General features: G+C 35.3%; 1 protein-coding gene across 1 annotated transcript in view; it reads right to left on the bottom strand.

Annotated features, from left to right (window-relative positions):
• Nucleotides 1-23869, bottom strand: part of ADGRV1 (adhesion G protein-coupled receptor V1) — a 521379-nt gene that overhangs the window by 439543 nt on the left and 57967 nt on the right. The window contains exons 12-21 of the mRNA XM_058528960.1: nucleotides 19342-19468; nucleotides 19068-19253; nucleotides 17847-18027; nucleotides 16943-17106; nucleotides 15445-15568; nucleotides 14182-14448; nucleotides 9591-9717; nucleotides 8734-8951; nucleotides 7377-8120; nucleotides 4508-4881 (exon numbers count right to left, since the gene is read on the bottom strand). Coding sequence (XP_058384943.1) covers nucleotides 4508-4881; nucleotides 7377-8120; nucleotides 8734-8951; nucleotides 9591-9717; nucleotides 14182-14448; nucleotides 15445-15568; nucleotides 16943-17106; nucleotides 17847-18027; nucleotides 19068-19253; nucleotides 19342-19468 — 2512 coding nt within the window. The remainder of the gene's footprint in view (nucleotides 1-4507; nucleotides 4882-7376; nucleotides 8121-8733; nucleotides 8952-9590; nucleotides 9718-14181; nucleotides 14449-15444; nucleotides 15569-16942; nucleotides 17107-17846; nucleotides 18028-19067; nucleotides 19254-19341; nucleotides 19469-23869) is intronic.

The following is a 23869-nucleotide window of genomic DNA, read 5'->3' as shown; positions in this document are numbered from 1 at the left end:
ATGCCATATCCTATGTATTTTCATTATTTAAGATGTGATTATGCTTTCATTTTAACCCTAATGTTACTTTACATCACATGAATCTATGAAAAATGTAAAAACACAATATAACTCAGAGAGACGTCTTTAGAGGATCTCTATTGCCTTCAGCATTTTTGAAGGGATAAGAAAAAAAATTAACCTTTCAACGTCACTGCAACAACACAATGAAGAAGAATCTATGGAAGTGACAGAGGTTTTTATTTCTGAAAACGAAACAAAAAAACCATAAAATTTAAACTCTGAAGACAATTCCAGGCATAGAGTAACTCAGTAGTTCTCAAATATTTTACTTTCAGGACCCCGAATACTCATAAAAATTATTGAGAACTCCAAAGAGTTCTTTGCTCATGTTGGTGAAATCTGTTGATATTTACCAATTTACAAATAAAAATTGAAAAAAATTTAAATGTTGATGTCTTAACTCATCTTAAAATAGCAATAATAAACTCATCACATGCTAACATAAGCAACATATTTTATGAAAAATAACTATATTTTCTAAAACAAAAAATATTAGTGATAAGGAGGTATTGTTTTACATTTTTGCAAATCTCTTTAATGTCTAGTTTAATAGGAGACAGCTAGATTCTCATACCTCCTTTTGTAATCAACTTGTCTGTTGCTATTTGTTATTTTGGTTGAAGTATATAAAGAATATCCAGTCTAACATAGATATATAACTGGAAAAGGAGGAGTATTTTAATAGCCTTTTCAAAGTTTTGGGTAGTCTTCCTCGACATTATACCAAAATTTAACAAGTAGCAGTTTCTTAGAGTTTAGCTACAATATGGAATCTTACTCTAATATGTTAAAACCCATGAGTCTACCTGGCACTTTGAATCACTCTTTAACCCATGCACGATTTTGTAACAAAATGCATTGATTCTTTGGAAAATATTGGTTCACTGAGTTATACAGATCTTCCAAATGTTGACACCTTTCATTATACAAAATAAATAAATCACACTTGCTAATCACTATCAATCTTATCTGAAAAGTCTTTAAGTATTGGAAAATAGTCAAGCTCACTTTGGCAGACAAAAGTGTTTCAAAATTCTAATTTTTGTTTGAAATCCTGAATTTTTATCATCGGCAACAAGTTCTGTCAGTTGTTTTCCTTGTAGCCACTGGCTCAATTCATTCATTTTCATGAAAATGTCTGTCAGATACCCAAGTCCTAATAACCAAAACTCGTCAGTCATCTTTTCAAGCAAAAATGGTGTTCTGTGAAAAGAGCAGCTAGTTCAGCTCACAACTCAGTATCGCATCAGCATTTTTCTTCAATACAACTATAATCATGTTTTGCTAAAGCAGCCAAAGTGCTTTATGTGTGCTTCTCATTTTGTGACATGGAATCTTAAAAAAGATAAGTATTCAAGGATCGAGATTTTATCAAATTAACATTTTGTACTGCTTCATCAAAGATATTCTTAAGCGAAATGTGCACCTTTTAAACTGTGGGTGTGTGGTGATGAACAAAACGATGACAACAGTGCTGTTCAGTGCCACAGCCTTGATTTGCACAAACACACTAGCAGCTAACAGTTTTGGCATCCATTGCTTTTGCAGTGCAAATGTCAGTAAAATGAAAAAGACATCTTAGTATTTTATAAAATTAGGTTTGATCTTGTAGAACTTCTGAAAGATCTCAGGAATGCTCAGGGGTCCTTGGGTTACACTTTGAGAACAACTTCAGTAAGCAACCAATAAATATTACTACCGATGATGACGATGATGATAAAAATATTTCAGGGGCCAGCCCAGTGGCATAGCAGTTAAGTTCACGTGCTCCACTTCAGCAGCCCGGGGTTGACCGGTTCGGATCGTGGGCACGGACCTATGCACCGTTCATCAAGCCATGCTGAGGCAGCGTCCCACATAGAGCAACTAGAAGGACGTACAATTATGACATATAACTATCTACTGGGGCTTTGGGGAGAAAAAAGGAAAAATGGAGGAAGACTGGCAACAGATGTTAGCTCAGGGCCAATCGTACTCAAAAAGAAAAAAAATACATTTCATATTACTCCTGTCTTCAAATCACACCAAGGCGAAAGTAAGAGGTCTATACTTCTATTCTTAACATTTTCAGAAGTGAAAATTCTGTAATCTTCCTGACAGTCAAATTCCAATGTTTGATCATTTAGACTCAACAACACTTTTCCTATATTAACCATCTAAACTTTTCTCTTTCTAACACAGATATCTTCTATTTCTCTCTCATATGGGCTTAGACAAAAACCAATCATGTTTTCTTTTTCTTTCCAGCAATTCTACTAGTATAGGGGCTGTGGCCTCATAGGTAAGTTCTCTTTTCTGCAATCAAAGGCTTCACTGACCCTGTTCAAGTTCAGAGATTTCTGGGAAGAGGCAAAGTTGCCTACCTAAACCACACCAGTCTATCAATGGAACTTGTGAAACAAGCCAGCATTGAAAATTTAAATATAATGGCCCAGAAAAACACTCAAAATTATTCTTCATTTCAGGAGTTTTTAAAATTTATGTATTGTTTTGTTTTTTCCAGTTTGGTTGTTTATGCAATTTAACTGAATCTAAACATGTTTGTCATTTGAACTATGAGTCTTTCATGTGTTAATATTAAAATACATTCATAAAAGTTTGACAAAGATTTACTGAGTACTCACTATATTCCATTCTATGTGCTAGAGATACAATAATGGCCAATAAGACCTTACTACACTCAGAGCTCTTTCATCTTTGTGGTGGAAAGAGATAGCCAGTAAAGAAGTAGACTTATAAATAACAAAGGGAATTCAAGAGTGTGATCAATGCTACAAAAAAATTAAAACTAGGTGAAGGGACAGAGAGTGACCAGTTGGGAGAAGGGAGGGATGGATTACTTCAAATAGGAAAATCTTCACTGAGATGTCTCTGGAACTGAGAACTGAACAACTAATTCTGAAGATCTAGAATAAAAATGTTCTAAATAGAGAGGCTAGGAAGCACTGATGCCCTGAGACTGGAACTCAAACAAGGTGAGTCTGACTGAAACATAGTGACCAAAGAGGAGAATTACACAAGAAGTTGGAACCGAGTCCTAAAGGGAAGCTGATTTTCTATGGCACCGTAATGATTCTTACAACCTGATGGAAGTCATCTGTCTTTTTAAAAACAGAGATGGTGATACTAAAGTTATCTAAACTAAACTAAAGTTAGGGGGAAAGACAATAGGTTAGAAGTCACAAGACATAGGCTCAAATTCCTCTTCTTCCCGTTGTATCGCAGGAGGAAAAAAAAAAGGAAAATTAATATTTATTAAAGACTAGTAACCGCCAAGCTTTCAACCAGGCATTTGATCCTGTTTCATTTAATTTAACTTGGGTTAGTTATTTTCTCAGGTCTCTAAGCCTCAGTTTCTAACCCTATAAAGAGGAGAGAGTAATAATTAATATTTGTTGTGGCTATATTATGGATTGTCAGAAAGGTACATAAAATAACACGTAAAGTTCTTTGATGACTGAGTACCTAAGGGTATTGTCATTATAGATGAACATACTTCTTTTTTAAGTTATAGATTTGTATGACATTTGTCCTCCCTAGTCTAGGATATTCTATGTCTGGTGTAGAAAAGACCATTATTTGAAGATCTCTTACGACTTTTACGAAACCAAAGAGCTAAGAGGGGCAATAAGATACCCCAGAGAGCCAGGCACCCCAACTTGAGCTACAATGAGGACTAGATATTTTATTCTAGTTCTACTCATTCATGTTTTTCTTAACTGTTTCAATTTACATATACACCCTTCTAAGCCTATCAGAATCAACTTGCAAAGGGAAAGACTCTTGTTCCTTGGCACCCTTTCATGGACATCGAGCTGTTACTATCACACACAACGCCTGTGATGTAGTTTCATGAGCTCTCACATTACTGAACAGGAAACCAAGATGATTACGAATCTTTGAACACTTGGAAAGAACTGATAAGGGCAGTAAAACAGCCTAATGAATTAAGCTGGCCAAGAAGAAACATATTTACACCCAACATGGAAGAACGCTGTAACTAACCACTTAAGTATGTTTCACATGTAAAAAAAAAACTTTAAAAATCATATTTTAATAAAGTTTCAATTACAATTATTCATAGAAGCTTTAAATATGTATTATTTCATTTACTTATGTGATATCCAAATAGCAGCCAAAAAGTAAACTACCTGTGGAGTATAATTATGCATTCTGTGACATGCAATAACTTTAAAGATAACTGGTAAAGTTTCATTTGCTAATGTGTTATTACTTCTATCAGCTCATTAAATTTCCAATTCAAACTGTGAACTTATAAGAGCAAAGGCTTTGTAATTTACATTTGCAACCACTGGCTCTAGCATACTTCTGGGCTTGGAGTAAATACTCAAGCAATCTTCCCAAATGAAAGAAAGCCTACTTCCAAACAAATCTACCTACAATGAATTTTTTAACTCCAAAACTCTCCAAGCTCACTACTTACCTCTGGTATACAAGCTCCTGTGAAACCAAACAAGCCATTGGCATTGTCACTTTTTTGTATTATTATTCTTGCTGTAGTATTTTCTTCAGAAATGCGAGCTCCTCCATATACAGAGACTAGTTTAAGAATAAATAATTCTTCTCCTTCTTCTTCATTGTCATCTCTTGTAGAAATAATGAAGGATTTGTTAGTTTCTCCCTGTCTGAACTCCAGATATCCAGAAACCGGGTGTAAATCACTCTTGGCTGGCATGGCGTGAAGTTCATAAATTTCTTCAAGAGTCAGTTTCCGCTCATAGGACCTCACATCCTGCATCAGACCTGTAAATCTGTCGTTGCCATTCACTCCTGCCCCGATTCTCAGTGTTCCAGAACCTGAAATTAGAGATGAGTTTAAATACTACAATAACCACAACTATGCTGTCCTAAATTACAAGTGTGATTCAGAAACTGAAGCAATATTATGAAAAGTTTTGTTAGAAAAGTAAAGCTTTTCAAAACCAGAATACAATCAAATAAAGGCTATCTTCTGTTACGATGAAAAATGAATCAGTAAAGTAATCACTGGGATGTAAGAAATTTTGTACTAAACAATATTTTTGTACATGTGTATGTATGTGTGTGTATGTATTATATGTATGTATGTGTATACATTTAGACAGATATTTCTTCCAGGAAATTTTAAGATTTCCTTTCACATTAAGAATGGAATGATTCAACTCAGTCCCAATTTTAAAGCTTTACCATTATTATTCTTTCAGAACTTCAAGGCTCAATCTGTTAGGAATTCATCTTGAGTTAAATAAAGTTGTGAGAATTCAGCAAAAGAAGTTTTTGTGGACCAAATACATTTCTTTATCCAAACAACTAATGCAATGATCGCAGAAACAGAAGTATTCCTTCCTAGGAACATTGTGTGTGTCTTAGAGACTTTTTCATGATAATAACAACATGTAGTCTAACTATATTACTATATATCAATAACAACCCTTCTCAGGAATTCATCAATTCTTATTTCTTTACTTATTCTCTCGCTAATAACTCAACTAAGATATTATGTAAAATGAGAACTTGGAAGTGATTTGGGAAAAAAGTACAAGTAATATTTCTTATTGACAGCATCAATCAAGAGAGTTTTACAAGTCACTACCCAGATAGCTTTTAGAGTAGTCACAAATGTCCTGCACATTATTGTCATAATTGTCCCCGTGCCTTCTCCAAAAGTTTTGGACTGACTATACAGTAATAAGATTGAAATATCTACAACAAGCAAAAATATGGATGAACCTCATAAACAATACTGAGCAAAAGAAGCCAGAAACTCAAGTATACACCCTGCTCAATTCTATTTACATAAATTAACAAACAGAAAAAGATAATCTTATGCTCTTAGAAATGGCAAGAGTAAGTGGGCAGGGTGGTGAGTTAGTGATGGGAGAAGAGACAAAGTGGGCTTCTGGAAAGCTGTTTCTTGATCTGGGGGCTGGTTACATGGGTGCTGAAACTGATGAATTTAAAGTTTTAAAAAATTCACCTACCTGTACACTTATGTACACTTCCATATTTTATAATGTGTAACATATACTATATTTCATTAATAACTTTAAAAAATGTATATACTTTTTCAATTTTCTTTCCTAGTTACAAACTACAAAAACAATACAGTCACGCGCCACATACCGTTTCGGTCAACGATGGACCACATAGACAACGGTGGTCCCATCAGATTAGCATCACATAGCCTAGGTGTACAGTAGGCTATAACATATAGGTTTGTGTAAGAACACTCTATGATGTTCACACAACAACAAAATCGCCTAACAAAGCATTGCTCAGTACATGTCCCCGTCATTAAGCAACATGACTGTATAAGTTCCTTGCAGTAAGCCCAACAGAGAAAAGAAACATCAGCTCTCACTTCCCCCAACCTTTCCCATTCTCATTTTCCCACCATGCCACCACCAAAGGAATCAATGTTAACAGATACATGTATATATTCACACAATCAAAAGGTGAATAATTTAATGCCAGAGTGCTGTAAGCACAATCCTTGGAGTTGAAATCGGTAGTGTGTGCAGGCTATTTCTTTTGCCCATCTTTTTTCCCACTAGGAAAAAAAAACACAACCAGTATCTAATGCAGGAGGTTCAGAAGGAAAATATTCTATTAAGCTATAACCATATAAGCTCTGCTCTACTTTTTACTAAATAAAAACAGAATCAAGTCATAGGATGGAGGGGCTCGGAGGGAACTGCTGATTATAACGGAGATAACCAATATTTGCGGGTAAACAACAGCATATGATCTAGCTTAGACAACAAAGATTATCACTTCAAGGCACTCCACAGAATTCACCAATTTACCTCCTGATATTATAAACCTCTGTAATTGCTGGGGTTTTTAATGTAATTTTTCTCTTCTGATTCCTCTTTGACCTTAACCCCACCACCCTCCTCCTCCGACAATACTGAGCTAGCAGCAGTTCCCCAGATAGAATATGCCGTTTCACATTTCTACACCTTTGCTCTTTTCTCTACCTGGAATATCTTGTCCCACCCCTCCTACTACCAAAAGAGGCATGAATGATTCTCTTTCATAATTTTTTTCTTTCTTCCTACAATGTATTTAAGTGATCTGTTTGCACACCTCTCTCCCAGAGCCTACTTCAGGTACCTCAAGGGCAAAGACTTTGCCTGATTCATTTCTGCAACATTCAGCCCGAAACTTATGGTCTTGGTAGGCACACAGCTTTATTCAAAGAAATTAAACCAATACAGAAGCAGATTTTTAAATATCTGTTAGCCTTTTTAAGAAATCGAAATTTTTTAAAACTCAAAATTCAACGTCCTCATTGTAAAGATGACACTCACCATCAGTAATGGCTTCTCCTTTCAGACTCTTGATTCCTCTGGGCATTGCATTTCCATCCAGGTAGAATTCAAGGATACCGTCATCCAGGATAATTAGAAGATGAAGCCAAACATTTTCTTCTAAATATTTCATGACTGTTGTCTTGGCAATATACGTAGCATTGGACCCCAAAGTTTTGTAATGAAGGGAAAGTGTCACATGGGATTCATTTGTTTGAATTTTCACCCCATAGTAGATGCTTCCATTCCCATCATCCTTTGCTATAACAAATCCATTCGTGTTGGCATTGGGCATTACCCAAGCTGAAAATGTAAAGTTGACAACTGAGTTGTTCCTGGAGGGATGGTATTTTGGACTAACAGTTCCAAACGCACCCTCTAGTCCACTGAAGTATAAAGCATCTGTTCCGCTATGGTGACGCCGCATGTGTGGTTGTAAATGCACAGTGCTGGGGAAAATCCCAACCAGCAAAAAATCTGTCATTGAAGGCAAACCAGCAGGGAACTCACTGGACAGTACTTCCCAACCAACTCGTACGTCACCAAAGACACCCTGCTGCCTCAAAAGGATGAAGTTGGTAATATAAGACATGTCATCTTCTGAGAGGACATCTTCTGCCACTTCTCTCTCTAAGCACTCTGGATCCAAGACAAAAACTCCAAAGGGATCGTCATTGAATGGAATCATTACTGTCACCTGGAGGTTGGTTCCTGCTAGTTGGCCCCCAGGACCTGGGGACCCACCTGTAGTAAGAAAATTTATAATGAATGAGAAGCCAGAATTTGAAATACTTTCTAGTACAAGGTGTAGAGAAAAGGAATTTGTTTAGCAAACTTCTGGTTAAATAATTTACTCGTTGATCAATAAACAATAGTGTCGCTATACGGCTTTCACCACATTTTCAGGGTTATTCTAGTTCATGATATCATTAATAACCAGTCAAGCCTCAAAAGAAGATATTAACTAGAGAGGTTTAATTGTTATGCTTAAAAAGTGATGGCAAAATTGATTGTTTAAATTATGGCACAAAGACCAAGCTTTAAGCTACTATTAATCCATATTTCCTAACTTCAATTAACGTTTTGTTGGAGACCCTATATTTGGTGTGGGAAAAAAACTGATTTACGAGTTTGAGGATGGATGTAAAAATCTCCATCCATAAATTAACCAGGCTAAGACCACAAAATGAACGTTAAAAGTAACACTGCTATCTAAAAGGGTATTTTGACACTTAAAGTCAGATAATTAAGATAAACTTACTTCTTCAATAATTGCATTTTCTATACTGCTGTAATTATTGAAGTATGAAATATTAAATTTTGGTGGTAAAATAAAAGAGATGGGAAAACACAGCACCTGAAATGTATACAAGCTTTAAAATATAAAATTCATTGAATTCAGGAATTTTATCTGGAAAAGCATGAAGAATTATTGGTTTGGCTGCTTCTCCATCCATAAAATTAACAGTTCCTGAAGTTTCATAGAACTCTTGTCCAGGTTGCAAAGCAGAATCATTCTGAAACAGCTGCCAAGCCACAGAAACACTGCCAAAGTGTCCTCGGTGCCTCACAATCCTACATAACAAATTAAAGAAAATTAATTTTTATGAAAAATTTATAAGTAGTGAATCTAACTTGAATGAGAGCTTTCTGTGTTATCTCAGAAATATACCTTTTCTATTTATCATCTTTAATGTAAACCAGCCAGCCATTCCCTACTGAGCAACCATGAAGAATCTCATGGAAAAGGAAGAATGAAGTAGAACTTTAAATAATAAAGTCTTACAAGTCAGAGTCTTCAAAGTCCAAACTGAAAGATAAATTCTAAGCCCAAGTGAAAAATGTTTAGATGAGAATTGGCAAAAGTTCTTCAAAAGCAAAGTACAGGGTGAGGGGTTACATATCATTTGAGAGAAGAGTTCCAGAACACTCTGGATAATTCAAGTCTCTCAGTCCTGACAAAGGATGGAAGTTGGGGTGAAGAGGGTGGGAGAATAATTTCTGCTCACCAGCTAAAGGGTCAGGGTTGTTTTTTTTTTAATAAGTGGCAATAGCATAAAAAAGTTTACAATTCATTCAGACTACCAACTTTTAAATTATTCAATTCTCAACCAATTTCTTAATTTCAAAAGATTAACAACTGTTCAAATTTTTGTATAAAGATTTTACTTTATTTTATCCAATTTTGAATTTGCCTTATCCAAATATGCTTACCAAAATGCATTAGTCTTTCCTTCTTCTACTGCTTTGTCTATGGGCTCCAAAGAAAAAATGCCATTTGGGTCATCATTAGCTTCAATTATCACTGTAGCGATTCCATATTGGTATACCACTGTATCACCTAAATCAAAAATGGAGAAATAACAAAAAAAGTAGTCAACTTGCTATTAAATTTGTATTCTTAAATTAAGAAACAGTTTATAATTAAGTTCAAATTTCAGCAAGAATTTCCTCACCGAAGGTCATAAATAAATGAGAGACAGAAAGAGATCCCTAAATAAGTTTAATGTGACTTGTCTTTGAGGAAATGTTTAGTTACAGAAGAACTGCTTTATTGAAAAATGTACAAGATACTTTGCGAGAGGAATATCACTTCAACAGTTAAATTAGAAATCAAAAACATAGCTTTATCCAATTTCAAATTTTTGACATAGATTCTTTCATTTCCTAAAAAATAATGACAGGATTACCCCATAACATACAAATACTCCTTGTCCATATTAATTGGAAGTACTGGCTCGAGCGTTTCCCCTTAGATCTCTGCCTTTAGGCAGCAGAGTGTGATCTGGTCATACACAGAACAAAGCAATCTTTATGGTGTTGAGCTGGATTCTTCTCTACTCCAGTTCTTTCCACAGCATATTGTCAATACGGTAGATCGCTTCTCATCACTTCCCAGAGGTCCACAGTTCCACTTTCCTCCAGCTGTTCCCTATGCCAGCAAAAGTCCTCCCCATCTTCACTCACCTAATTCTTATCACTTCTTAGGACCCAGCTCAAGCAACAACTATTCCAGGAATTCTTCCCTGAATTCCCACATTAAGCTAAGTGCGTGTTCCTACAGCACTTCACACTTTGTCGATCATAACAATTATCACGTCATAGTAGTACACACACACTCACACACACAATTTTACTGTAAGCTCCTTGGACAAATGTTTCTTAATCAATTCCATGCCCTAGCAGAAAAGATGCTCAGTAATTGGTACACAGAAGTTATTTTTGAACGTTAGCTGAACTGATACAAATGAAACTTTCAAAATTAGATGACAACACCACCTAAAACTAAAATTACAGAAACAGAAATTGTATGTAGCAAACCAGTATATTAGAAATAATTTATATAAATATACAACTGTACTCAACTTTACTTGATAATTAGCCAATGGAAAAAGGAAAAAAACAAAAAATAGTAAATCACTGTACTGAAAATGCTGACAATTTAGAGTAATAAAATAACTTAAAATATCATATCATAAAATCTAACAAAAACAAAAATAATAAAACCTAATTTTGGTAGGGTTCTGCTATCATGTGCATTTGTCATGCAACACGTCGTAGGTGGTGCTAAAAATTCACTCTGTTTCTCTGCAGGGAGAACTGTCAATATTTAATAAGGGCTCTAAGGATGGTCATATACTTTGATCTAATAATTCAATCTCAGGGCATATACTGTGAACAATAACTATCAGGCATAAACACCCACTGCCAGCACTAGGTCCTCTTAGAGATGCTGCCCCTCCAACTCTCCCATCATTGATCCCCTCAGGCCCTTAACATTTTGACACCATAAAAGAGGAGAGAAAAGAAGGAAAGAAAGAAGTAAGAAAAGATGTAAAAAGCACAAATTCTAAAGATTTTTCTCATTCAAGTTTTCATAGCTAAAGTCATTAGATCCATCAAATGCTACCATTTCTGGAAAAATATTGAAAACAAATGCAGCAGCAGTAAATATACACACATACCTCAGGCCAGTCACCCAGTCACTCCTCTCTGTCTCTCAATCTCTCTCAAAGTCAAATATATATTTCCCCACCAATGATACATATTACAAAATAAACTGACTAAACTTCTCCTTGAAGAGTCATTTTCCATTTTCTCTACAAGAGTTCAGGATGTTTTGATCCACTATTTTAATCATAGCGACATTTTGTTCCTGACAATAGTTTGACACCAGTGACATGTTGATCCCAGATATGTTTGGGACACAATCATTTTCATGAGAATTACACCAAATTAATAAATGGCATCAAGAACCTACCTTTAGAGTAAACTCTATTAAGACAACATCATTTCTTCACCAACTTTCTACACCTCACAGTAAAACTTTCTGTTTTCTACTTTTACTTCACCAAAATTATTTTTATCTGTAGCAATTTCTTTCATTTAAATTTTAGGACAATGATTGGATTCACCAAAATGGTTCTGGTCTACATAAGATCTGACTGACTATGTTATTCGTGACTGTGAAATTTCTTTTGTGGCCATGATACTAAAAAGCCAAACTTTTCCTCACCAGATGACAGTTTTCAGTTTTTACTTTTTTGATTTTCTTAGTTAAGCCATGTGAAAAAATGAGAAAAAGAGGAAGGAGAACAGGAAGAGAAACACAAATGGAAAAAAACAAAGAGATCAGGAGAAGGATAGAGAAACAGCACAAACACAAATTAAGTGATCTCTTTCTTTTCCTCTTCCTCTTTCTGAATATCTCAGTCCACAAGGCACAGGGCAGAGCACAAGGCAGGCATTCACACTAGGGTGGCGGGTAGGGCACCCAGTGACCTGGCGCAAAGTGTCAGAGTCACGCAGGGTAAGGAGGGCATCTCCCCAGGAGAAAAGCTTGGTGTTGGATGTTGGAGTCCAAGTGGAGTGGGAGGACATCCAGATGGGGGTACAGGGTTGGCCTAGAGCAGGAAGCTAGAACCCTAGTAGGGTAGGAAATGCAATCTCATTGTGGGAAGAAGGTAAAAGAAGCAATGGGAGAGTGGTTACACACAAGGGGAACTGATCAAATAAGTAAATATATTAAAGATAAAGGGGGCTGGATTTCTCACTATCAGAGAAGGGAGGGACCAATATGGAAAGAGAGAAAGCTAGAATGAACTCTGTGACACTGGATGGAAATGGAGATTGGTGTGAACTAATGGTTTTCAATACATACAGTGGGATACAGAACTACAGATGTAAAAGTGTGTGTACACATAAGTACATACAAAACTACATATATTCCCTATCTCTATACAGTAAGAGAGCCTAGGAGGAGCGTAACCTCAATAACAATAAGCACACCTAGTGCCCAGATCCTTGTTTCTAAATAATATTCTTCACTAAAAGGAACCAGGGCTTCCTGGAGAAACGGCTGATTTTAGGGTTGTGACAAGAAAAGTACAAAATGAGTTTGAAACAGATTCCTGTGCCAGGAAGCATGAAAATGCTCAAAGAATAGGGACGTGTCAAAAAAGACAAAGAAGTCATCTCAGACAGGCTACCACTGGCCAAATCTGGGACAATTTGACCATCAAAACAAATAATGATAGCAAAATATAACCCACTGCATTAATGGAAATCATGAGTCCAGACTGATACTGATCGATGAAAAAATTGAAAGTTTGATGAGTAATAGGATATTTATATAGTTTTAAAGTATCTCTCCCATAAACTATTTACTAATTTCAAAGGAGAAAAAGTACAGTAGAAAAGCCTGGCAGTCTCCACCTAAATTGTGGCCAAAGTGAACCTTGCAGTAAAGGGACAAAACAAAATCACATGCCAGCTGAAGGAATATGATAAGAACACAGAATCACCTCTATGAAATTCCTGCTAAGGATGCAAAACCTGAATCGAATAATGAGGAAACTCCAAAAAAACCCAAAATGAGGGACATTCTACAAAATAACTAATCTGTAATCTTCTATATTATAAAGGTCAGGAAAGTCAAGGAAAGACTGAAGAACTATTCCAGATTGAAGAGATTTAAGAGACATGACAATTAAGTGCAACGCACGGTTCGAGAAAGGATGATTTTGCTAGAAAGGACATTATTGGGACAAACAGAGAAATCTAAATGTGGTCTGAGGCAAGTACTGTATAAACGTTAACTTCTTGATTTATATGGTTATACTGTGGTTATGTGGGGGAATGTTCTTGCTTCTAGGAAAACCGCACTAATGTATTTGGAGTGATGGGGTATCATGTCTTCAATTTACTCTCAAAAGGTTCAGGGAAAACCAGCTCTTTGTACTCTTAAAAGAATAAAATAAATATCAGGAGACACTATAGCCCTCCAATTTACTAAAGGTGGAGTCAAAATATCCTGCTTCATTTATAGTATGGAGAAGAAGGAAAAGCCTTTCTTTTCCCCCTTGCAAATTGTCATTCATTACGGCTAGAACTCCAGAGAATTATCAAACAACCATTTGGGCCCAGCCACCTAGAGAATGCAACTCCCAACCAATATGCCCAGCACCGTGCTAGGAGAGTAAGGGGTTACAGGATACTGATGCCTTAAGCCCTTGGGTAGATTAGACAAGTCTTTGGGTAGCTTTAGCTACAAGATTTCTATTCCTTATATAATATTATAATTTTCTATCTATGCTATATTGTGAAAAAAGATTAAAAATAATGCCATAGAATATACCAGGTTCAACATATATATTCTTCTCCCCATCCCTCAAGAAACAATTTTGTTCTTGAACAGTGACATAGGACAGTTAAGTACTATTTGGTACCACTACTGAACAAGCATACTTTCATCTTAATAAAGCACTAAAACAACAGATCTGCCATATAAATATAATTTATTTACCTGTTGAATTAAAGAGGATTATGTAAAAGTCTTCATCTGTTTCTGGGACATCATCTTCGTTAACGAATACAGATATGCTCTGCTCTCTACTTCCGACTGCAAAAACAAGCGTTTCTCCTCTTTCAACAGGAACAAAGTCTCCATCGCTTGCGGTAGCCTTCCCGTCCATGGTAGCATATTGGACGGTGCAGGCAACATCAACAGATCCATTTCTAAGAACTGTAAAGTGAGCAGTCTCACCTTCCTGAACCCTCACTACACGAGGTTCTAGAATATTCATAAAGAAAAGAAGGAACATGTTAGCTTTTCTGATTCCATCTACATATTTTCAAGTCACTTTACCTTTCTCCCTGCCCCCTCACAAGAAATGCCCTGCACTATGTCTTTGCTTAAAGATTCAGTTCTGGTCCCAACTCCTGACATGAGGCCTCCTCTGATTATTTCAAGTCAATGGCCTTTCTCTTGCCTTAATTCCTACAGAATCCATTGTCTTCAACACTGAATTTATCAGTAAATTACATACTATCTGAAATCCTCTGCCTACTGTTTCATACACCTCATTTCCAAATTGTTAAGTTCCTTGAGAACAGGCCCAGATATCTTATGTTTTATTTTTGCCACAGCAGTCAGCAGAAGGTTGAACCCAGGACTAATTGATTAAGGACATCTTAGCTGAAGGTTAAGATTCAACAAAATTAAAGAGGTTTAAAAGATTCCTGCAATTGTAAATTGGACAGCTTACAAAAAGGAAGAATTAGACACCAATTAAGTCTCATAAATAAAACTAAAAGATGTCTCTGGTGGCAAAAAGACAGTCCTAAAGAAAGCATTAAACTGGCAAAAATAGGGAAACCTTAATTTATATGTCTATTAAATATTAGTTATTATAATAAGTGGCCATCCATTAGGTACAATACCCAGACTCTGAACTGGCTAATTGTGTATTGGAAAAGACCATATGGAAGAGTGTTCTTTTCTGCACAAAGGAAAGAAAATACCTTGGAATTTGAAGTGGGGGGAGAATAAAGATAACAAAACAGTATTTATTTACTTTTCCCTTCAGAAGATCTTTAAAAATATTTGTTAAAACGTCAAATAGATCAAATAATGATCATCTAAACAAAGCATGAAATCATATTTAAATAAGCATCAATTGTGCTTTCAAAAATCTTCAGTTAAAAAAATATTGAAAAAAATATATATATACTGATATATATAGTGTTTAAGAAAGATGTAAACTCACTCAAATAAGAGCAATACCACCTGCAAAATAAATGGGGTCATCATTTCTTCTAATCCTCAGAGTTGCCGTAGTTTTATTTCCTATTTTAGCTCCTCCAGTGGCATTAAGTAGAGTAATGGTAAATTCCTCCATTTCCTCTGGAATCTTTTGGAAAATGTTACACGTGTTTTAAGTCAGATGATTTGTACAAATAATTGCATTACATATTCCTAAATTACTTTTTATGTTTTTTACAAAAATAGCTCCATAATAATAGTGCTAATACTTATTTCCATTTCTGAGGCAGAACCACCCTAAATTATTCAAGTAGGACTCAGACCTCCAAAAAAAATATCTTAATGTGCATTCATCCAAACAGCCACTTTATTTTGACTGACTATAAAATTTAAAATGATATAGAGATGTTTTGCCTTACATAAGCTAAAAACAGAAATACTACATAGCTCATATTATTTAAGAAAATGGGATATACACTGTTTAAAAGGAAAAAAATTGAACAGAAAAATAACTTTCTGACACATTTAGAACAGAGTTCATAACAAAGGAAACCTCAGCTAGCTCTCAAAGGTCCCTTACAAACTTTACTGAAGTTTCACCCCAGTGGGTCATAAAGACCTCACTCTCATGTCCTAACAAGATGAGATGCCCCACATCTCTGAAGCTAAATGAATCTCCAGGTAGACACTCTTTCTCTTTCATTTCATCCATGTGAACTGGTTTTCTCCACATCCTAAAATGAAAGAGTGTTGGAATTTGGTCTCTCAAGGGATGGGTTTGAGGGAAAGGCGACAGGCTTCCATAGCTGTTCAAAGCACAGCCCCCCTCAGAAAGGTCCTCTCCTCATTGTTACTAAGTTCTTTCTCTTCACTATCAGTAAGATGAACACCATACTGGATCCATGATCTATCTGGCCCAGTGTCTTGACTCTGAGAGTCCACCATATGATACTTGGTTGATGGTGCCTTGTCTTTAAAGGGCCTAAGTACAAGCCAAGCACTTAACCTCTCCCACAATTGTGAATCCCTGATACTTGATACCTACGCAGTGACACTGGCCACCATCAGTACTGAGTTAAAAACACCTTCATGGGGGGCCGTCCCCATGGCCTAGTGGTTAAGTTCAGCACGCTCCGCTTAGGGGGCCTGGGTTCAGTTTCCAGGCGTGGAACCACGCCACTTGTCAGCAGCCATGCTGTGGTGGTGGCTCACACACAAAACAGAGGAAGACTGGCACAGATGTTAGCTCAGGGTGAATATTCCTCCAGCAAAAAGAGGAAGATTGACAGGAGATGTTAGCTCAGGGTAAGTCTTCCTCAGCAAAAAAAAAAAAAAAAAAAAAAAAATGCCTTCAGGGGAAGCAAAAAATAATATTTCTCTTTTTGCTTATAGTCAGACATTGTCACACCTGAGTTCTTTATCACATACTATGATGACAAAATATGTTACTAGATGTTTAATTATTTAATAAAAAATAATTATTGAGCAACAACAAGAAGAGAGTTATATGTGCAACATTTACCTCATCTGGAAGGGAGTAAACGGTGATATTTTTTGAAAATTCCTGATCTCCAAAGAAAATAGTCCCCCAGACAGGAAATACATCTTGTGTAAAGTCTGGACTAACCACCCATGATGTACTAACATCACCAAAGTTGCCTCGATTTCTTATTACACCATAAACAGCTGTGAAATACAAACACGCATTACATATAGGAATATATATTAAACAATTTTAAAATGATGAATATAGAAATCACTCAAATAAGCAGAAGTAAAAATAAGACCTCTTTTAATAAAAATGAATTACTTGCTTAGCACAGCCTCCAAGGTACATATAAAAACGTATTAGCCTAGTCCTCTCTCTGTAGGTAGACAATTGATAAAATAAATGAACTTGAGCTTTTCCATCACAGTTTGGGATTTTAAATGTCATTGAGCATAGGGAACAGAACAGTGATTAATTAGTACACCTATCACAAAGTCCTATAAGGGTATTTGCTACAGATAGCTAGAGGAAGCTGCACACTCAAAAGTGATTTTCTTACCCAGACAGACGCTGCTATAAAAATAAATTACTGTACTTCTCATTTCAGGCCACTGCAATAGTTCCCTAGCAGTAACTCTTAATTTTAAAGTTTTTCCTGTATAACTTGGCTCATTCTTGAGTGTTTGAGTTTCACTGCATATGGTGAATTGAAATCAAAATATACCTGAAGTCATCAATATCATCACAATACCATGTAGGAAATAAAAACAGCAATCTTAAATATGCTTTTTTAAAAACACCAATTTGTCTGCACTACACATAATTTCTAACGCAGATGGACAACTAAAAATAACTATTTACTAAAGAAATAAACTAAAAAATGATTCATTTCCTCTTCAGTAAACAGTAATAGAACATAAGAAGCAGAACCAATTACCACTATAGGTATCGTCTCCTTTGCTTTCATTTATCATAACAATTAGATCATCAGAAACAAATTCTATAATCCCATGAGGATCATCATTTTTTAGAATCGTGATGTTGACAATCGTCGCACTTCCTAGCTTGCTTTCTCGTTCACCGTGGCTGCTGAGGACCACCCAATAGTGTTCATCCAACTGAAATGAACATGTCAAGTTAGGAAAAATACAAAGTTGAAATTTTCAGAGTAAATAAAAATATATATATGCAAAAATATTAATACCATCAATTTTTCAGAAACATAGCATTCACTGAAAGGACGAAAGAGCTGATATTATTTCTTTTTGTGTGTATGTGAGGAAGATTAGCCCTGAGCTAACATCCATTGCCAACTCTCCTCTTTTTGCTGAGGAAGACTGGCCCTGAGCTAACACCTGTGCCCATCTTCCTCTATTTTATATGTGAGACGCCTGCCACAGCTTGGCTTGAAAAGTGGTGTGTAGGTCCACACCCAGGATCCAAACCTGCAAACCCCAGGCCGCCGAAGCAGAGCACATGAACTTAACCACTATATCACCAGGCCGGGCCCCAAAAGAGCTGATATTATTGCTTAAAAAATTTTTTAACATTCTCCCCATCAATTAAGAGAGACATCAGATAAGTATACATTATCCAAAAAGAGAAATGATAAACCATGATACTATACTAAAACAGTAAGAAGACTGGACCTTATCACTGATGATCTAGTCATTTAAACTAACCAGAGTAAATAAAATAAAAATAATTTAAAAGCTACAAATGCATTGGTGTGCAAACAGAATGAACCAATATCTGGTTACATTAATATAAAACAAATTTATTTCCCTTAAAAAGTTATTTTACAGAAAAACTTCTTCATTTCAAAACCATATTATTAAAAGTTCAGTCAATGCAGATTACATAAAATAAGGCTTAACATAAATAAAGCTAAAAAGAGATGAAAACTGATCACATGGAAAGTTTCAGACTGCTGATATTTTTTTACATAGGACAAACATATACTATTCAAAATTGAAGGAGTCTGTCTTTGTTTTTTACGCTTGTTTTTTTTCCTTTCCTAACATAAGTACTTCTCAACCCATTCTTGCCCACTTCCTTTCCTGCATCTCCTTGCCAACATTCAAAATATTTATATTCATAACATACTAGATACTACCAACTTTCCACAAAAGCCCAAGTTAAAAATGAAATCCCGTACCTCTGGTATCCCATCCAATCTTGTTAGCAAGGTGATCACAATCTCCCTCTCCCCAGGTTTAAATTCCAGCACCCCAGTGTTTCCATAGAATTCACTGCTCTCTCTCGGCTCCACTCGGTAATGCAGAAACTGCTTGACCAGAGCTCCCCGGGACCTGATAATGTGGAGCTCTACAGAGTCTCCTTCCTTCAAAAAAACCCACAAGAGTTCAAATCTTTTGAGGCTCTTCTGAAGTTGTGAGTACAGAATAGACTGAAGTTTCTTTCATACTTACTTTTATAACATAGGGTCCTCTGGAAGCAGGAGAAAATTCAAAAATTCCCCCAGGATCATCATTTTCCAAAATAATCAGGTCACGGCTAGTATATCCAGATTTCAGCACTTGATTTTCCACATCAACCCTGGAGAAATCAGAGGGGAAAAGGCATCCACTACCTATGGTTTTCCTTCCGGATTCTGCAAGTTTATTTACTCCAGATAATGAATATGAAGGTTATTAGGAGTTAAAACTTAAACTGATTTTAAGTGTATTAAAATCACTTAAGGGCACCAGCCCGGTGTCGCAAGTGTTTAAGTGCGTGCACTCCGCTGCGCCAGCCCAGAGTCCGCCGGTTCGGATCCCGGGTGGGCACCAACGCACCGCTTGTTAAGCCGTGCTGTGGCGGCGTCCCATATAAAAGTAGAGGAAGATGGGCACGGATGTTAGCCCAGGGCCAGTCTTCCTCAGCAAAAAAAGAGGATTGGCATCAGATGTTAGCTCAGGGCTGGTCTTCCTCACAAAAAATAAATAAATAAATAAATAAAATCACTTAAGATCAAAACAGTTATACTCATAACATCTATGAAAGAACTTCTATTTCTAAATTCATTACATCTTTTATATTTGACTGAAACCAAACACTGCAAAAATACAGTAATCAAATGTTGTAAATATATTTTTATAAAGCATCAAATTTACAGATTTGTTTCCAGTTTTAGAAAAATTTAATTTGTAACATATAGTTAGAAAATATATTTAAATAAAATTGTTTTAACTTTACATACACTTGAGTTTCTTCAAAAAACCCATTAAATGAGATTATACTAATTGAATAAAAGTTGGACAACTGCATGGACTAAAGCAAACCATACCAATCGAAAATAAAATTATGATTAGATTTTAGAAATATTCTGTGACCTTTCAGATGATTCTATTGATCTCGATTTTAATTAATTAAATGCATTAATTTTAATGCATCTTTTTCTTTCATTATAAAAGAAAATGTAGGACATACATAAAAAAATGGAACAGAAAGGATCTGAGATGCATGACATGTTATAACATTTCCTATACATATCACAAAAGAACATATTAAAACAAGATTTTTTTTATTTCTGGTTTTTATGCCCCGTGTTATAATTAGAATGATCAAAGGGACTGGGACTGCAAAGTTCTGAGGGTTTAAAAGCCTGCATGCTCTCTGAGAATTCTCAATCCTGCAAGCTGCTCTAAACCTTTCCAAACGTCACTTTCCATTGAACCAAAAAGTATGCAAGATCAGACCTCAAAATCACAACGAAGCCACAATTAATACCTAGAAAGGACAGCTCACTTCCTATGTAACAGAGAATCTGAATTAACATCGTTCCCTTTCCCTTCTGGAAATCCGACAACCACTACCTAGCATATTAGTGGCCACAGAAGAGATTCCAAACAATAGGACAGTTATTTGTTATATTGTTAATGCAGTCATATGATTTCATAGCAAATCTCCCATATTTCATTTACTTCAATATTTTCATTAATTAAAATTTCCTATGTCCACATAAGCTAGGAGATTTTCTAGGAGATGAGAACACTGGATCAGAATGTAAAATATAAAAATCCATTCTGAGCATTAAACAAATGAATTTATTTATAACCTTTCTTAAAATATACTACCTTATGTAAAAAGGCAATTTTTGAAGTTATTTATACAACAACTGACAAAATACAGGCAAGAAATTGCTTAGCTGCATACAGAAACCAATGGAAGAGATGAGAATATTGACCGCAAATTCTGTTAAAACTATAAGATTCATAAAAGATGTTAAGTAAGAATTTCACAAGCAAAGCACAATAATTGTTCCCCAGGTTATGTGCAAACTATAAGGGAAGTTAAAATTCTAGTTCTTTAAAACATGTAATTACATTAATTCTCAAACTTTTGATTAGATATCTTACAGGCATTCATAATTTAAAACTCTCACAAAAAATAAATAGACTTCCTATAAGCCCCCCTTATCATTAGAAAATGAAACTACAGACAAAGCATGCACAGGCAGCCGACAAGCACAATTTCTCAAGACCTGTGGTCATGCAAAACAGCAGCCTTAACCAAAATAATGGCTTGCAAAGCAAAATGCTGAATCACCGAAAACCGGGCATTACTTTGTACACTTACCCAAAATATACAACAAACCTTTCGGTTTCAACCCTGTCAACACAGAAAGCAGTGTGGAAGGGGGAAAAAGGAGACAAAGACATCATGTGCCAAAATCTCACTAACACTGCTAGAAACTTAGAATGGCAGGGTAAAAATAAAGCTAACGGAAGCCTTTCTTTTTCTCCCCCCACCAACTAGTCCTGTTCACTGTCTGGGAACTCTGTATGCTGGGTTCTCTGCTATTGACAAATGCTAGCAAGAGGTTCGGCAGTTCCCACTTAGGGAAGATGACCCCATGGCCAGCCAGCATGTCAAGACCCGTTGAAGACATTCCTTTCCAAGCTGCTCCAAGGCGCTGGGGCCTGCCAAGCACTGTGCGTGCTCACACACTGCAGCAGCTGAGCAAATTTCATTCAGCCTGCCTTATAATTACTTAGTAGCTTTAATTAGGTTTTAAAAAAATAAAAACCTCCATCTTCAGATCTAAAGCCAGTTGTTCTTTGAAAAAATTAAAACTCTATAAACAGAGAAATATATACTTTTCATCATTTGCATAGGAATATACTCAAGAAGTCATAAAATATCATTATATCTTTTAACTATGACAAATATTACTTAAATATAACTTCACATAAGGAAATCTAAACACTTTTCCAAATCCTCAAAGTACTGCATTTTCAAACAGCCTTGAAAAGTACAGGTAAAAATATACAGCCCTACTGCTTCACTTTTAAAGTCAAATAACACTATCTGTACATAAGGGGTTATATCAAATTTTTTTTTTAAATAAACTGGCATAATGAAATTGTTTCTGATTTGGGGAAAACTAAACAATAAAATATTTTAACTGGTATGGTATTAAAAGCATCAAATTGTTTAGTAACAGGGGAACTTTTATCTATATTTAGTTGAAATATAGAGAATTTGCATCTGAATTTATTAAGAGAAAATTGTAAACTGTATTACAATACAGTATTAATTATCTTTTGTTGTAATGTTATATTGTAACATTATACTCACACTAACATTCATTCATTCTTTCATTTCAGTTTTGTTAAAAATTTGCAAAACTGAGACAGAGGTTTTGATAAAATATGTTATTTCAAATCATCGATTTTATTCTCACATTTATTTAACTAAATATGTCTTATAACACTCAAATGTAATTTTCTCATTTCTTATTCATGCACAATTGAGATAATACAAGTATGCACCAGTTACTAATTGAATTAAAACATTTTAGTATAAATTTGAACTAATTGCCTGTATTTGAAAAGAAAGAAAGCAATCATTTCTAAAATTCTCTACCCCACAATTTGTACTTCCTTATGTATTGTCTTTACCCATAGGAGAGAGAGCGAAAAAAAAACACTTAAAAATTATATTAATTTCAAAAGTTTACATAAGGTTAAAAAATGACTATTTTGAAAGTATATGAAGAATAGTCACTATAACTTCCAGACATATAATTTAAATCATCCTTCAAACGTTTAGTTCAGAGCAGAAACTCTCAGCTGAGCTAACAAAGTTTCTATGAATTGCTACATCTTTGGTTTATAATTGCTGTTCATTTTTCTTTAGTTTTTTTTGAGTGTACACTGATTTAATAAGTACTCAGACCTAACTTAAAGAAAAAAGCAAATATGTGAAAAAATAATTTTCAGTTTACATTTCATTGATTTTTTTCATCACATGAAATAGCTTTCTTAAGATTAAATGTAAAATATATATTAAAACCGTAAGTCATTTAGAGAATGTATGTGTGTATGTTGTATTTGGTTTTTGCTTTTTGATTTTTTTTTGCTTGCTTACTTTATTGTTGTTTTGTTTTGTTTTACTTCTCATGTAAAAAAAGGAAGTAAATATAATGGTTCTGGAAGCAAACAAAATTAACAGTGGACATTCAATAGATAAGTTCCCTACATTATGTATTTTCCTTTCACATAAAAATAAAAAACAACTACTCATCACATTTATGAAATGTGTTTACACAAAACATCTACAAAGGAAAACCTACAAGAGGCTGACAGTAAAATATAGAGAGGACCAGGGGTTATATAAGTTAACTATTACTTAATACTTCAGTCCTGGGCCGGCCCCGTGGCTTGGTGGTTAAGTGCACGCGCTCCGATGCTGGTGGCCCGGGTTCGGATCCCGGGCGCGCACCGAGGCACCACTTCTCCGTCCATCCTGAGGCCGAGTCCCACATACAGCAACTAGAAGGATGTGCAGCTATGACATACAACTATCTACTGGGGCTTTGGGGGGAAAAAATAAATAAATAAAATCTTTAAAAAAAAAAAAAAATACTTCAGTCCTGATTAATATAGTACAAAATAACTCCTGTGGAATTTATCTGTGAATTTTACTGTTTCTAAAATATGAATTTCGCAAAGC

This window comes from Diceros bicornis, chromosome 1 (assembly GCF_020826845.1).
Source record: "Diceros bicornis minor isolate mBicDic1 chromosome 1, mDicBic1.mat.cur, whole genome shotgun sequence".
Classification (NCBI taxonomy): domain Eukaryota; kingdom Metazoa; phylum Chordata; class Mammalia; order Perissodactyla; family Rhinocerotidae; genus Diceros; species Diceros bicornis.
This window is presented reverse-complemented; position numbering and strand designations above follow the sequence as displayed.